At 39.8% G+C, this 14358-nt stretch overlaps 1 protein-coding gene across 4 annotated transcripts in view; it reads left to right on the top strand.

Moving 5' to 3' along the window:
- LOC146550803 (uncharacterized) overlaps window positions 1–13856 on the top strand; it is a 31027-nt gene extending 17171 nt beyond the window's left edge. For all 4 annotated transcript variants that reach the window (XM_085260299.1, XM_085260301.1, XM_085260302.1 and 1 more), the window contains 10 exons: window positions 3348–3882; window positions 4301–4460; window positions 4548–4664; window positions 4803–4907; window positions 5067–5223; window positions 5334–5946; window positions 6046–6199; window positions 6309–6398; window positions 6503–6698; window positions 6848–13856. In XM_085260299.1, the coding sequence (XP_085116425.1) occupies window positions 3348–3882; window positions 4301–4460; window positions 4548–4664; window positions 4803–4907; window positions 5067–5223; window positions 5334–5946; window positions 6046–6199; window positions 6309–6398; window positions 6503–6698; window positions 6848–12906 (8186 nt within the window). In that variant the 3' untranslated portion in view covers window positions 12907–13856. The remainder of the gene's footprint in view (window positions 1–3347; window positions 3883–4300; window positions 4461–4547; window positions 4665–4802; window positions 4908–5066; window positions 5224–5333; window positions 5947–6045; window positions 6200–6308; window positions 6399–6502; window positions 6699–6847) is intronic.
- The last annotated feature ends 502 nt before the right edge of the window (window positions 13857–14358 follow it).

A 14358-nucleotide genomic window follows, 5' to 3' on the forward strand; every position in this document is an offset into this window, starting at 1 on the left:
TGACGGTATGGGACAGTGGAAATTATGCAAAGGATGAGAACAGGATTAAAGCAGAAATGTACCTTCAGAAGACCAAAGTTTGTGACTGAAAAACTCCCTTGCTGAACATTTATTGAAACTTCAGCACAAATACCTAAAGTGACGACATTCTTAATTTTAGTCAATAAATAAGGAGTTTCATAGATATGTGTTCTGAACAACTGAAAAAGATTTGCATCATAACTTTGCACCTACTCACTGTGGCAAATGCTTGTTTCTTTCTCACTTTGACTCACATACACAGTAGCCTAATCACACAAATAAAGATTCTTCATGATTTAGCTCATAGAAGTGACTCACTTGCATGTTTGTTCCTTTGCTCTATCCTTATTTTTTTATATTGTTCATTTTGTCTTAAGCCTTTCTGCTTGACAGTGGACAAAAGAAAGCAGTAAAATCTCTGCAGATGACGCACTAAATCCCTGATCTTTTATTTTCTTGCTTTTCCAAATTCTTTTTACAATCTACGGTGCTTCCTGTCTCTCTGAAGATGTGTCATTGTTTCCTCTTTCTTTTAGCAATTTGGGTTTTCTAACCATAATGTTCATCATTTCTGGAAGTTCACTTTTTCTGTTCATTTAATTTTTATTGATGTAGTGCAAACTCACAATAAGTCACCTCAAGGCACCTTATAATCCAAGGTTAAGAGCCTACATTACTCATACAAAGTCTCCTTGATTTCCTTCACATTGCATTGATTTAAGCCTCCTGCTTCATAATAATGGTCATGCCATACACTGACCTAAAAAAGCTCATCTTTCCCATTCCTGCTAAGCTGAGGCTACACTGTGCCATCCGTCCTAATCCCACAATAAATACTCAAACACTTCCACATGTGAACATTAAGACTTCCAAACCACACCATACAACGTCAACAGGACTTTGTGTGGTCTTGCAGAGGTTGGATGGTATTTGTCTGATATTCCAAATGGGACCAGTGTATTATATGTTATGCATAAAATTCATCAGTTTTATAAGTGGAAAGGCTGAAAAATGCACGCATTATTTGTGTTAGGGTTCAAAAGCTGTGTTTATAAATAGCAATTTAAAAAGTTTTGCCTAACAGAGTAGTATGCAAAGCTGGGATGTTTTATTGCACTTGTGCAGTTTATCAATTTATATATGCAATACAAATTGCATATATTTTCTTTTTTTTGGTGTTTTAGCTGTTGAACAAAAATAATTTACTCTCACAATAAAACTGAAGTTAAATATGTAAAAGTATAATAAATATAGTAAAATCATTATCAATCATTTTTAAAAATTATTAGCATGGTTAAATATGGGATTAACTATTTAGAATAACCTGTAATAGTCACATTACCTGTCCTCAGGGGCACTTTGATTATACAGGTTTACACACAAGCCTTTATTGTTGGTTGTCTTTGGTTGAGCTAACATAAAATGTTGTCATTTCATTCAGCTGTAATTCATAAATAGCAACAATTAACTTTATATCAATACCAAGTTCAGGTTTTGGGCTGGATTATTAACGTCCTTTTGGAAACATCCTCATCAATACAACTGGCTTTATATTGTAATGTTTTTGCTTATTATCCCAGTGGCTCTGCACTAATATATCAGAGCTATTTGTATGTGTCTTATGCACAGACAGCTATTTACACAGCAAGTCCAATACACAGTAGGAGGCAGTGTGATTTATGAAGATCTGATGTTAGTTTTTCTTATGAAATTTTATTTGGAAGAACTTGTGTTATTATGTCAGGCACAGGAAGTCAGTAGATTATGATTTTCCTCCTTATAGCAGAACTCTAAAGCACATTTATCAAACATTTTGTGTGCATGTGAAATTTGTAATCTAAATATAAATGATACATTGGGTCTATTTTTCAGTAGTTTGGAATCACAGAACTATGCCTGTGTGGTTAATTCTCATTCATAGTGATAAATGTGAAGTGTGTTCATGAGACTCAACACGCTTTTTTAATGCCTCAGCATTCCACAGTAAACAATAATTGCTGATAAATTTTAAAAAGCCTTTGAGAGGAAAACAAATACACCCCAGGAGTGCTGAGGTTTTGGAAAGTCTGTCCTTTTTTTTGTACAAGAGTTACCAAACACATAGTACTGAAGTCATACAAAATGTACATGGAATATAGATGTATACAAAAAAGGATCTTTTTCTTTTTCTTCCACTGAGTGGAACCGGAAAACAATAACTGCACATATACAGTTCACTTGCTAGCATTACTCTGGATAGACAGAGTAATATAGTTATATGCCAGAATGAAAGTATTCATGGAGCAATGAGCAAACAAAGACTTCTCCACAATAGATTTCAAATATCCGCCTATACTGGGCTTTATTGTGAACTCAGCATCTACAAAAAATAAATAAAATGGGTGATTGCCCCAACAATAGCATATAAAAACACATTTTACTAAGGTTTGATATTTGATTAACCAAAAATTAAACACATAAAACTCAGTGTATTCAGAGTTGTTTGAACTTTAGCTCAGTTTGTTGTTGTTTTTTAATGCAAAACTAAAAAATAAACAAATAAATTAAGATAAATGCAAGACTTCTCACTGCAAACAGTGAGGAGAGTAAAGCCAGGCAGTGCTAATGATGCTGAAAAGCAAATATTAAGTGTAGCTGTACATGCAAATTTAAAATGCCTAAACTGCTCTTGGATTAATCATTGTAGCTCCAAAGTACAACATTTTACCTTGTTATCATTTAGAGTATGTTTAACCAGGCTGAATTGGTTAATCTAAAAAAAACAAAAAAACAAATTAAGAAGTGCTATAAATTTCCTTAATATCATTGTAGGTAAGCATTTGATGTATTATACAATAAAGTTTGTGTTTTTTTAAACAGCAGGTTTATGTTAAATGTTCATGAGCCTGTACTTGTGAGTCTCTGTGCCTGTAATTTAGTTTTTGCCTCTTCTAATTTTACAGTCATAAAATCACCAAAAGGAATTTTTTAAAATCACCTAACCTATTATTATCTGGCCGTATAAACTACAAGTTTATTCACACATCTGGCAATTTGAATCCGAATCTTATAGATGGGACTCTGAATCTGATACAGAACTTGTAAATCTTTATATTTACTGTTTAGTATCTGAGCAGTTAATGGGGTGCAAGACCAGTTTTTATTCATGGATTTGCAGTAAGAAATTGTGATTTTTTTTTTTTTTTTTTTTTTTTTAAAGATGCCACTTACTTGTTTATCTAGTGTGCCATGTTGGTTCTTATCACAGTTAGATTTATTTGATAGACTGTTCTGAGAGATTTCTTCATATTTACAGAATGGCCTCTTGTGCTTTTTTTTCCCAACAGCTAATAAGGACAGTGAACAGGTAGAGGCTGAGAAGGAAGCTGTATCTCCTTCAGCACAATCTCCAGAAGACCCTTCACTAGATGCAAGTCTCCTTTCTAAACCTACCACTGAAGCAGCCCAGCCACAAAGCCACTGTGAAGAAGGAGCAAAGGAAACTGTAAACAGTGACTTGCCAAAGCATCAGTCATCAGAATCAGATCCCCTAATAACACCCGCCCCAGAAAAATCTAGCCCGACTCCAGCCACATCGTCCCCAACCACCTCAGCGCGCAGACATCATGAGACTGGGGCTCTTATGATAACGAAGACCACATATGTTATACCAAAGAAGCAGTCTGGATCTCAGTCTCCATCAAGCCACACATTAGTCTCAGCATCATGCCAGAAGCTGTCTTCAGCCCCCACACCCCTGAATGAAACCCGAAATCTGCCGGTGCCACCCGCACCCAGTGCACCCTCCTCCAGGCCCTCTCAACCCAATAACCAGGTCAGACAGAGTATCCAGCGCTCTCTCACCAGCATCCTGTTCAAAAGGTGAGAACTATATCACTGATTAAATGAAAGTCACAGCCTTAGGTTTTTTTATTGCACATATTCTGCTTTTTTGGGGGAGTAAATGTAACATGAGATTATTAAAAACATATAATAATAGGTCTAGTAGAAAAAAATGTAAGTATAGTATCTTTTTGTTTTTTAAAAATGACACTTGAGCATGCAGTAATGAACTGCGCTGAGGGAACCAACATTTGTTTTATTTGCCTTCCACAATTCAGAATCATTCTCATCTCGGTGACTGGTTATTAAGTAGCATTACCAACACAGTGAAAATAAGTGTCCTAGACAATTTAACAGTTTTCTCAAACTAAGCTTTAAATTTTTTCAGTAAATGTCTCTCAGTCTTGAAAAACAGCATATTTCTGGACTAACTGTTTTTCTTTTTCCATTTGCTAAGGGTGTGTGAATGTGAGGATTTGGAGATGTCTGAGAGCGAAGCTGCAAAGCTTGTTGCAAGCATTGAGATGGAGATGTTTGACATATTTCGCAACACAGACAGCAAATACATGAACAAGTACAGAACTATAATGTTCAACCTAAAAGACCCAAGAAACAAGGTATGTTGAAATTTGTTAACACCAATTTTAGTTTATGTACATATAAATATAAATCAAATTGACAATCTACTTCTTTATGTCTTCTAGGGCTTGTTATACTGTGTGGTACATGGCGATATCAATCCTTTCAGACTAGTTAGGATGAGCCAGAAGGATATGCAGGCTACCAAGGCACCTGAGCCAAGTGTGAAAGAAACAACAGTGGTAAATAGTATTAGTCATAAACCATATCAGTGAAATAAAATTGTATTGTATGCTTCTACTTGATATCAGGCCCGATAAAGATCAGCCAATGCTTTTGTCATAAGTGATTATCTTAAATGGTTGCTTATGTCTTTCTAGGTTAAGGATACAGCTGCTAAAATAAGTTTGCCCAAGCCTGAAGCAGTTAAGGTTGATTTACCCAGTTTGAATCCTGCAAAATCTGACAGAAAACCTGATAGCATGGTACGTACCTATCTTATTTAAATTAAACAGTTGGATACACAGTTTTTATGGTGATTATGCTGTGTCTTTTACATCATATTTTTTTTCATGACGCGTTACATCAACATCGACTAAGAATTGTTTTTTTGTGTTCTTGTGTTGGTATATGTTGCTTTACAGGAACAGAAGAGAAGTCTTCCTGCTCCTGCAGTCAAGCCCAGGGCAAGCCAAACAAGCCTGGCCAATGCAGTGCCAGATGTTCTTGCCTGCATGCTAAAAGACACAACATCAGAGCACAAAACTCATCTATTTGACTTAAAATGCAAGATATGCACAGGTAAATTTAAAAAACGATGAGAATAAATGTAAAAACTACTAGACATCATTGTCTGCTGATTAGCTGTTAAATTCAGATTTTTAAAAGTAGTTTGTCGTTCCTTCCTAAAGGCCAAATGCAACCTATGGAAGAGGAGGAACCTGCAAAGAAAAAATCCAAGCTATCTGTATCCAGAGATAAGCACGAACCATCTTGGAGAAAGTCTGCAGGGGGTGACTCCCCACTTCTGGCACCACCTGACTCTCCTGACATGGATTCTCCAGCATCCAACCTATTGGACCCTTCATCCCATTTCAATATTGATTCTGCTGCACTGACTATAGTGGAATCACCTGCTTCTCCTGTAATGGATTCTCCAGCCTCCCCCACTTTAGAATCTCCTGCTTCTCCTACCATAGAGTCCCCTGCATCCCCAACTCCAGATACCTCTAAAGCTACTGCACCAAAAAGACCATATATACCAGTTTTGGTTCCACCTGTTTCCACGGTAACCATTACACAGCGTCGTGATCCCCGCACTGCAAACAGGTTCTCAGCTTCGTCTAGTAGCACCTTTGGTTCCAGTAACACAACTCATAAACGGGCAGCTCCTTATGCTCTTGTTAAAGAAAACATTGCATCGAACGTAGCATCATCACTACCACCAACCAAAACAGTACCTAAATCCATCTTAATGAAGCCATCTTCCACTGCTGATCCCAGACTTTATGGACCACGCTCGAGGTATAAAGAACTCCAAGCCAATGTTTTTTTGCTTTTTGTTTTAAATTTGTCCAGAAGCTGGGCATTGTGTACATGTGATTGTTGTGGTTTCTGTTTCAGAACCGTGATCTCTGAATCTCCAGCTGATGGTGAGACAACTCAGTTCCTGGCAAAGCAGGAAATACTGTGGAAGGGTTTTCTAAACATGCTCACTGTAGCCAAGTTTGTCACCAAGGGATATCTGGTGTCAGGATCTCCTGAAAATCTTAAAGCGGTATTGTAATGCATGATATTAATTACATTTTTTACTGGCTATATCAAAAGGATTTATAATTGTCACTGGGTGGAGATATAAAAAGCATTTATTTTTGTGGTTTGTATAGGATCTACCTGACACTATACAAATTGGAGGACGAATCATGCCTCAAACAGTGTGGGACTACGTTGCAAAACTAAAGACCTCAGTTACAAAGGCAAGCAGAATATACTGTATTTCTTTTTGCATCTTACCACATATAATAATGTTGAGGCTACATCAGTATTTTACATGCACTTTTGTTTGCTTTGTATTTGTTAGGAGTTATGTGTGATCCGGTTTCACCCTGCAACAGAGGAAGAGGAGGTCGCCTATGTCTCCCTTTTTTCCTATTTCAGCAGCAGAGGTCGTTTCGGTGTGGTCGCCAATAGCAGCCGTTCCATCAAAGATGTATACCTTGTCCCACTCAGTGCAAAGGAACCAATCCCATCTATGCTACAACCTCTTGAAGGACCAGGTGTGAAATGCTTTGACTGCTGCCTATTCATAAATAATTGACATTTTTCTGTTTTATATGTTTGAATATGTGAGGGTTCATACCAAAACCATACCAGAGAGTTGTTAGACTTAGTGTGTTTTCTAATGTGTTATCTAATTTTTTTCCAGGACTTGAAAGAAACCGCCCCAATCTTCTTCTTGGTCTAGCAATCGTCCAGAAGGTCAAACGTCCAGGAAGTTTGCCACAGGAAATGGAAGACAAAAGACCCAAAGTTCATATGTCCAAGGACCCTATGTGGATCCCAAAACCACCAGTCCTTTACGGTTCTGACAAATTGGAGATATTCCAACCCTATGATCCAGAGACTCCTGCTAGTACCACCCCTCCTGGTTCACCATCATGCCCTGGGTCACCAACAGACTCTTCCTCCTCTGGCTCAGTCACCATACCATCTCTATTAACTTCTGTTAAAGCGGCCCCTTCTGTTTCTACCTCAGCCACTATTGCTGCAACACAGTCCACCTTTAACAGCAGCTCTGATAAAAATCCCATTATTGCATCCAGTGATAAGACACCACTACAGACAATCTTGAGTACCTTGTTTCGTAGTAATCAGGCTGACTCCACTGTCTCTGATGGACGTTCTACAAAAACAACAGTAACTGTTAAGAAGAACCCAGTGCTTTCTGGATCAGTGGTGGATCCAATTGTCCAACAGTATGGACACAAAACCAAAGCCAAGGAGATTGAAGATGAAAATGACTTTGACCGACCATATGACCCAGAGGAAGAATATGATCCAGCAATGGGATATGCAACCGTTGCTCCACAGACCACAGAAAAAATTAAAGCTGATGCCCCAGCATTATCAAGCTTTGTGGAAGATGATGTGGCCTATGATCCAGAGGACGACACTATCTTTGAATATATTCAAAGTAATACTCCTGTAGCAAAGCCCCCTGTTACAACTCAAACATTTGATTCTCCATCATGCCCAGTGACGGTTTCCACTTCTTCCCCAGCACAAACTTCTGCTCCAGTTGCAGTCATGCCACAACTCCCTACGGGCACAGTGGTTGTCTCAGCTGCAACACTAAGTGAACAACAGAGGATGCTTGAGGAACTCAATAAACAAATTGAAGAGCAAAAACGGCAGTTAAAAGAGCAGGAGGAAGCACTACGTCAGCAGAGAGAGGCTGTGGGAATGTTCATGGCTCACTTTTCTGTTTCGGATTCACTTATGTCTCCCCCACAAAAATCTTTGCCGCTTAACCAACTGTCCTCTCTGCAGAAAGGTATTATAAAAACAGAGTCAAAATCTTCAGAAACAACAGACAAGGCTACCCCCCTTACAGAGACTGTGGACAATTCAAATTTGGATTCACAAGCTGTGAAAGTAGAAGACGCAACACCTGTCAAAAATTTAGGAAATGATACAGATGGTGTTGCAAAGCAAGATGAAACACAGAAAGGTGTGGAATCTGACAAATATTCATCTGCTGGAGAGATTGAAGATTCTGATGTAGCTTATGATCCTGAGGATGAATCACTTTTCAATGAAATTCAAGATGATGTTTTTAAGGGGGGAACTGTAACAACTATGGACTCTGTGTCTAGAGCAAGGTATGGTGGCTCTCACAAGGGTATGTCTCCAAATTCATACCACAGTAGAAAACGAAGGTCATCACCAAAAAAGCGGAGTCATCGGGAAAGGGACCGCCACAGAAGTCCTTCAAGACAGTCACAGCATCGTTCTCGTTCTCGGTCCCGAAGACGCAGAGAAAAGGATAGACACAGAAAGAGTGAAAGAGACAGGTCAAGACACAGAGTTAGAGATCCATCTGAACGGCAGGGACGCCATCGCAAAGATCATACCACACGCCGGCATTCTCTTGGGCGTAGAAGATCCTCATCTTCTTCTAGAAAAACAGAATCTGTGTCAGTTTCACCAAAACTGAACAGAGGACCCTTGCCTCAGGTCCCTGAGAAATCAAAACATGCAAGTGTTCCATGCAGTTCTCTAGACTCTGCTGGACAATTTGAAGAGAGTAACATATCACATGTTACAATCAAAAGTGATCCAGATGGACAAAAATCAGAGTGTAATCATGTTGAGAGCTCTGAAAAACACTCACACGAACCTCTATGTAATGTGAAGCTTGAGATTTCCGAACCACCAAAATTTCAGGAGCTTCAAAAGATTTCACTGAGTGACCATGATATGACACAGCAAAATAAACTCTATAAACAGGACAATTTGTTTCACAGCAAACTTGACAGTACAATTCCTCTTAGAGAAATTGATCCACCTATTCGAGATTCTCCCCAAAGCCCAGATCCAGAACCACAGTTTGTGAAACCTAGCAGCATAGAAAAGAATGACTCTGTTAGAACTGATGAAGTCAGCGATTCAAGGGAAGATATTAGAGTCTTTGAAAATAATTGTTTGCCAATTTGTGGTCAAGCAATGGTGTCTGTTGGAGATGTGATCTCAAATATTAAAAGCATGGATTTTAGAGCATTGAATCTGAAAGCTTTTGGTGCCAAGGGACAAGGTCTGACAGAGACACATAATGAGACACTAGCAGACAATCCTTGCTTCAAGCATTCAGAAACAAAGGGTCAAGAGGGAGGATATTCAAATCCAAGTACAATCTTAGGAATGAGAGAACAAGGTATTCAACATCAAAATACTGTAATAACTGGTTCATGGCCAGCCTTGAGAGATTCAGAAATGAGAAGTGAAGCACTAGATAGTAATAATGCTGGTGTGCCTTTTATTTCTGGTGTAAATCCAGAAATAAAATGCCCAAGTCCTGATGTTACACAAAATATTGTACCTACTGTTACAAATTTGTATATGGGAGAGGCAAGCCTCCAGCGCAAAAGACAAGTTAACATCATGAAGGGCCCTTTGTCTGACAGATCTGCACCTGGTAATGTTGGTCCAGGTCCAAGGGATTCTTTATCAGCTGTGTATCATCTAAATACAGATATGAGCGGGCTGTTTGAAGTTAATGAGAGAAACCAAAATGTTAGTTGTGTGCAGGAAGGTTTACAGTGTCCAAAGACAAATGAACATAGATCAGAGCCAGAAAACATAGATATCAGGAAAGATGTGAAAAAAATGGGAACAAAGCAGTCATTTGGGGGTCCACAGGTAGAAGCTATGGCTCCAGATAGTAGTGGAGGTGGTAGAGGACAAAAAGATAAAGATGAAGGTCAGATTTTTAGATCTGATGTAAGTAGTGGGATGAGGGAGTCAGGTCCATTGTTTATGGGCTTAGGAAGACCTCCAAAGACAAGACATGATGGCAGTATGGCTTTTGAAGAAAGGTGCCCCCGTAAAAGTACTCTTCAGCCACATGGCACAAATGCAGATTTTGGCAAGCTTGGTGGCAGTCATGCAGATGCAGTTAATTCAAACATGTTGAATTCAGATTGGAGAGGTCAAGGACTAAGGGATAAGGAGAATCAAAATAAACATATAAGTGCTCTAGATTGGAATGGCCCAGGATCAGACATAAGAGATCATTGGAGAGGGTCAGATTCAGTCAGGGAAGCACCATTGGTACAAGATGAATGGAGTGTCCATTTGTCTGATAGAAGAGGTTCAAACATGGAAAGCCAGGGACCTTACACGGGAGGGAGTGGAGGCCCAGAATTCGGACAACCAGGGGCTGAAATGAGAGGTCCAAACATGCAGTATCCAAAGCTTAATAGTGGAGGACCAGAGGACTCACACCTCATGGAAGAAGGACTTGAAAGGATAGACCCCATTATAGACAATCAAGGACCTGACTTAGGAATACCAGGGGCTTCAGATTTTGTGGGACCAGAACCTAAAAGAAGAAGTGTAGCCATGGAGGTTGCTGGACCTGACAAAAGAGGTCCTGTGGGTCCACATTTTAGAGGATTAGGACCTGAGAAAAAAGGTCCACATATGGAGCAAAAAGTACATGACATCAGGGGTCCTGGCGGTCCAGATTTCAGGGGAACCTGGGGTGAAAGGATGGGTCTGGATATGGCTGGTCCAGGGTCTGATAGTAGAGGTCCAGGAATTGAAAGGAGAGATTCCATGGAGGATCCTGGGACTAATAGGAGAGGGGCTGGGTGTCCAGAATTTAAAGGACCAGGGCATGAGAGGGAAAGTATGTCTATCGAAGGTCCTGGACATGAGAATAGACGACCTGGAGGTCCTGGGTTCAGGGGACCAGGACCTATAGAAGGTTCTGGGCCCGAGAGAAGAGGACCTGGAGGTCCTGATATCAGCAGGCTAGGGTCTGATTGTAGAGGTCTTGCTATGGGGCCTGGCAGAGTTTCACAAGGTCCAGATTTTAGTGGGCCAATAAATGAAATACCAAGTTTTCCTATGCATAGCCAAGAACCTGAAAGGAGAGGACCTGGAGAAATAAACACAAGTGGACAGGGTCCTGACAGGAGAGGTTCACATATTGGTGTTGCTGGGCCTGAAAGAATTGGTCCAGGTGTGGGAGATCTAGGGCCTCACAACAGAGGACGAGGTGGACCACATTTCAGGGGTCGTGGAAAAGAAGTTGGGTATCAAAATATGGAGATTCCAGGGCCTCATAGGAGGGGTCCAGAATTTGGTGCACAGCGGGTGGAAAGGCCAGGTTCTGATGTGGATCCTGGGCCTGACAGAATAGCTCTAGTAGGTCCAGACTACAGTGAAAAAAGATATCCAGATATGGAGGGCTCAAGACCAGGTTGGAGAAAATCAGATGGCCCTGATTTAAGAGTTCCAGGCTACAAACATGAAAGTTCAAATACTGAAGATCCAAGACATGGGGGAAGGGATGACTGGGTAGCGTGTGAACCTATTCAAGAAAACCCAGATTACCATGCCCCAGAACCTGATAGATTGGGCCAGAGCTTTAGAGGTCGAAGGCCTATGAGGAAAAACATTAGAAGACCAGGGCCCGGCTTCTGGGGTTCTGCTCCTGAGAGGAGAGGGCCAGACACAGAGGAACAAAGGTTAGATGAAAGAAGGACCAATATAGAATTCTTAGGACAAGACAGAGAATGCTCAGTGGATGACTGGGAAACATATGCTAGTAGAGGATTTGGACCTATCCAAGAGGGTCAAGATGAACAGGACCAAGAAGATATTAATCAAGGCCTATTTAGTGAATGGAGAGGCCCTGAAAGTAGTGGACCAGGTCCCATGCAGAATAGACCCAGTATGTTATTTCAAGGACCTGTAAGGGGTCGTAGACATAACTGGAATGCTCCTGGCTGCAGAAGTGCAGGGCCTGTTGAAGAAAATCCAGATATGGTATGCCCAGGGCCAAGTAGGGGAGGTCATGGAAATGATTGGACAGAGCTTGATAGAGAGGGTGCTGGGGAATTCTTTACAGGAGAAAGAGATCTAGACAATAGAGGACAAGACAGAAAAGCAGGGCCAGGATCACATATGCACAATCATCCAGATATGGGAAATGACTGGAGGCTGCCAAATGTCAGGGGAAAAATGAGAGGGCCAAACATTAAAGGGCGTGGGGCTCTCAGAGGAGGTCCAGGCCTGATGAATTCATGTCTAAACAGGAGGCAATTTGAGATGGAAGGCCCTGATAGAAGACCTCCAGCAGGTCGAGATCTAGGACCCCCAGGACCTGCAAACAGAAATCTAAGCATTGAAGCTCCAAGGTGTGATGGGAGATTTTCAGATAGTGGTGATCTAAGATCTGAAAGGCATAATGTAGAACCTGAAAATCCTGAACCAGGTAGACAAGGATTTGATTTCAGAAGGGAAAGTAGAGGTCCAAAAATGAGAAGTTTGGGGCCCAATAAAACAGACAGCAGGGGGCCATCACCTCAGCGTTCAGATTTTAGAAATGGACCTGGTAGGTGGGGTGACAACACTAGGTCTGAGCCAGATCCAAATAATGACATGCAGGTGTCAGATATAAGGGGGGCAGGTTATGTTAGTAGGGGCCCAAATATAAGGGGGAGAGATCCCAGGCAGAGAGGTCATACACCCATTAATGAACGAAGAGGTCCTCGTCCCATTGCAAGATTCCAACATCCTGGAGATCAACATTTGGCACAGTTTAATAGGCCCCGTGGCCCAGGTCCAAATAGCGGAGGAAAACCATTCCCTGGTTTTGAAAACCCACAAAATCAGCAAGCCATAAGACCTCAAAGACACAGAGGTGCCTTACTTCCCACTCCAAAAGAAGGTCTCATACGTTTCCCCAAAATATGATTGCTTGGATTTTGGCATGAAACTAAAACACATTTCCAACAGACAGAGCGGAGTAGATGTAGGTAAATTGATAACATGTAAAGAATGGGTAAAACCTGCTTGTAAGAAAGAAGAAAGAAAATAGCACACCTGAAGGTCCAATCATAAGGGAAGAAGAAACAAAGGATAAGGTCAATTTGAATGAAAAAATAATAATGGGTTTCAGAATTAAAAACAAACAAACAATTAACCTCTATTATCAGTGTTGGAAATTAAAGCAATGGTGAGCCAGATTAGTCACTGGGAAAAACATGCAGACCTTTAAGGACCTAAAGCTGAAGAATCAGACATCTAAAATTGCTTAGCATTGTTAGACTTGACAGAAATACCTTATAATGCCCAATGAATGTATTTCTTTTCTCACTGAGACTGACTACCCATGTGCTTGTTAAATTTTAATATGACATACAGGCAAAGCCATGCAAAAAATCCAACTTTGTAACTTGATAGAAAAGTGCTCAGAGATTACCATTTAAGTTTATTGTGTTGTAGTTTTTCTGTTTTCAAAGTAGATGCTTTTATTATTGTTTTTTTGATTATTAGTAAAAGTCCTGCTAAATATAATTTTCAGTTGTAAATTTAACTTTATTTGTATTTGTAGATTGACAAAGTCATAAATGTTTTGTACAGAAAATGTACAGTTTTTTTTCTGTGTTTGTTTTTTTTAATAGCCAGACTGTCAATATGGTAGCTCTCATCTTCTTTTATGTAGTTCTGTTGGTTAAAAATGACCCGTTCCATTTCTTTTAGAATGCAAGAAGTCAATAAAGTAACACACTTTATATGAAGTCTTATTTTGTCACATTTAGATTGATAGCTTAAAACCAGTTAATTTAACAAGCAAATCTCATATCAAAGAAAAGTGACAGTTTTACTACCTTTATGGCAATAAATTATTCTGAGACATAAAAGCTGGATTATTTTATTTAAATACAAACTGCTAAAACTATTCGGTGAAACATTTCAGATCTTCTGATCACTGTAAAGATTACTCATGACTCTGAGGTATTAATTGTTACTGGTTGTCTTGTAAAGTGGGTGCTGATTCACACACACACAATGGATTCAAACTTCAGGCAAATTAAGGCAATACTTAATTCGTTTTTAGGTTTTCGAGGCCTCTTGCTGGGTAGTGTGGAAATCACAATATGCGAAAGTGGGTCTACATATTTTCTGTAACCCTCCACATGTATAAAACTTGTATTGCAGGAGTCTAGTTTAACTCAAGCATTGTTACTGCTGTTCTGTTGTTTTCTGTCATTTTACTTAGGATTAATTTCTCTGTTTTCCATAGTAGTGTTATTCTCAGGTCTTAAGAGATAATCTGTATAAAGTTTGAACTGCAACTGGAAATAATCTTTTATTTAAAATAAATAAGGAAGTCATTACAGTTTTTGCAATGTGAATGAGTAT

This window comes from Mchenga conophoros, linkage group LG20, assembly GCF_057382185.1.
Source record: "Mchenga conophoros isolate Kocher_MC1m ecotype Shallow Benthic linkage group LG20, M_conophoros_male_GT1.1, whole genome shotgun sequence".
Lineage (NCBI taxonomy): Eukaryota > Metazoa > Chordata > Actinopteri > Cichliformes > Cichlidae > Mchenga > Mchenga conophoros.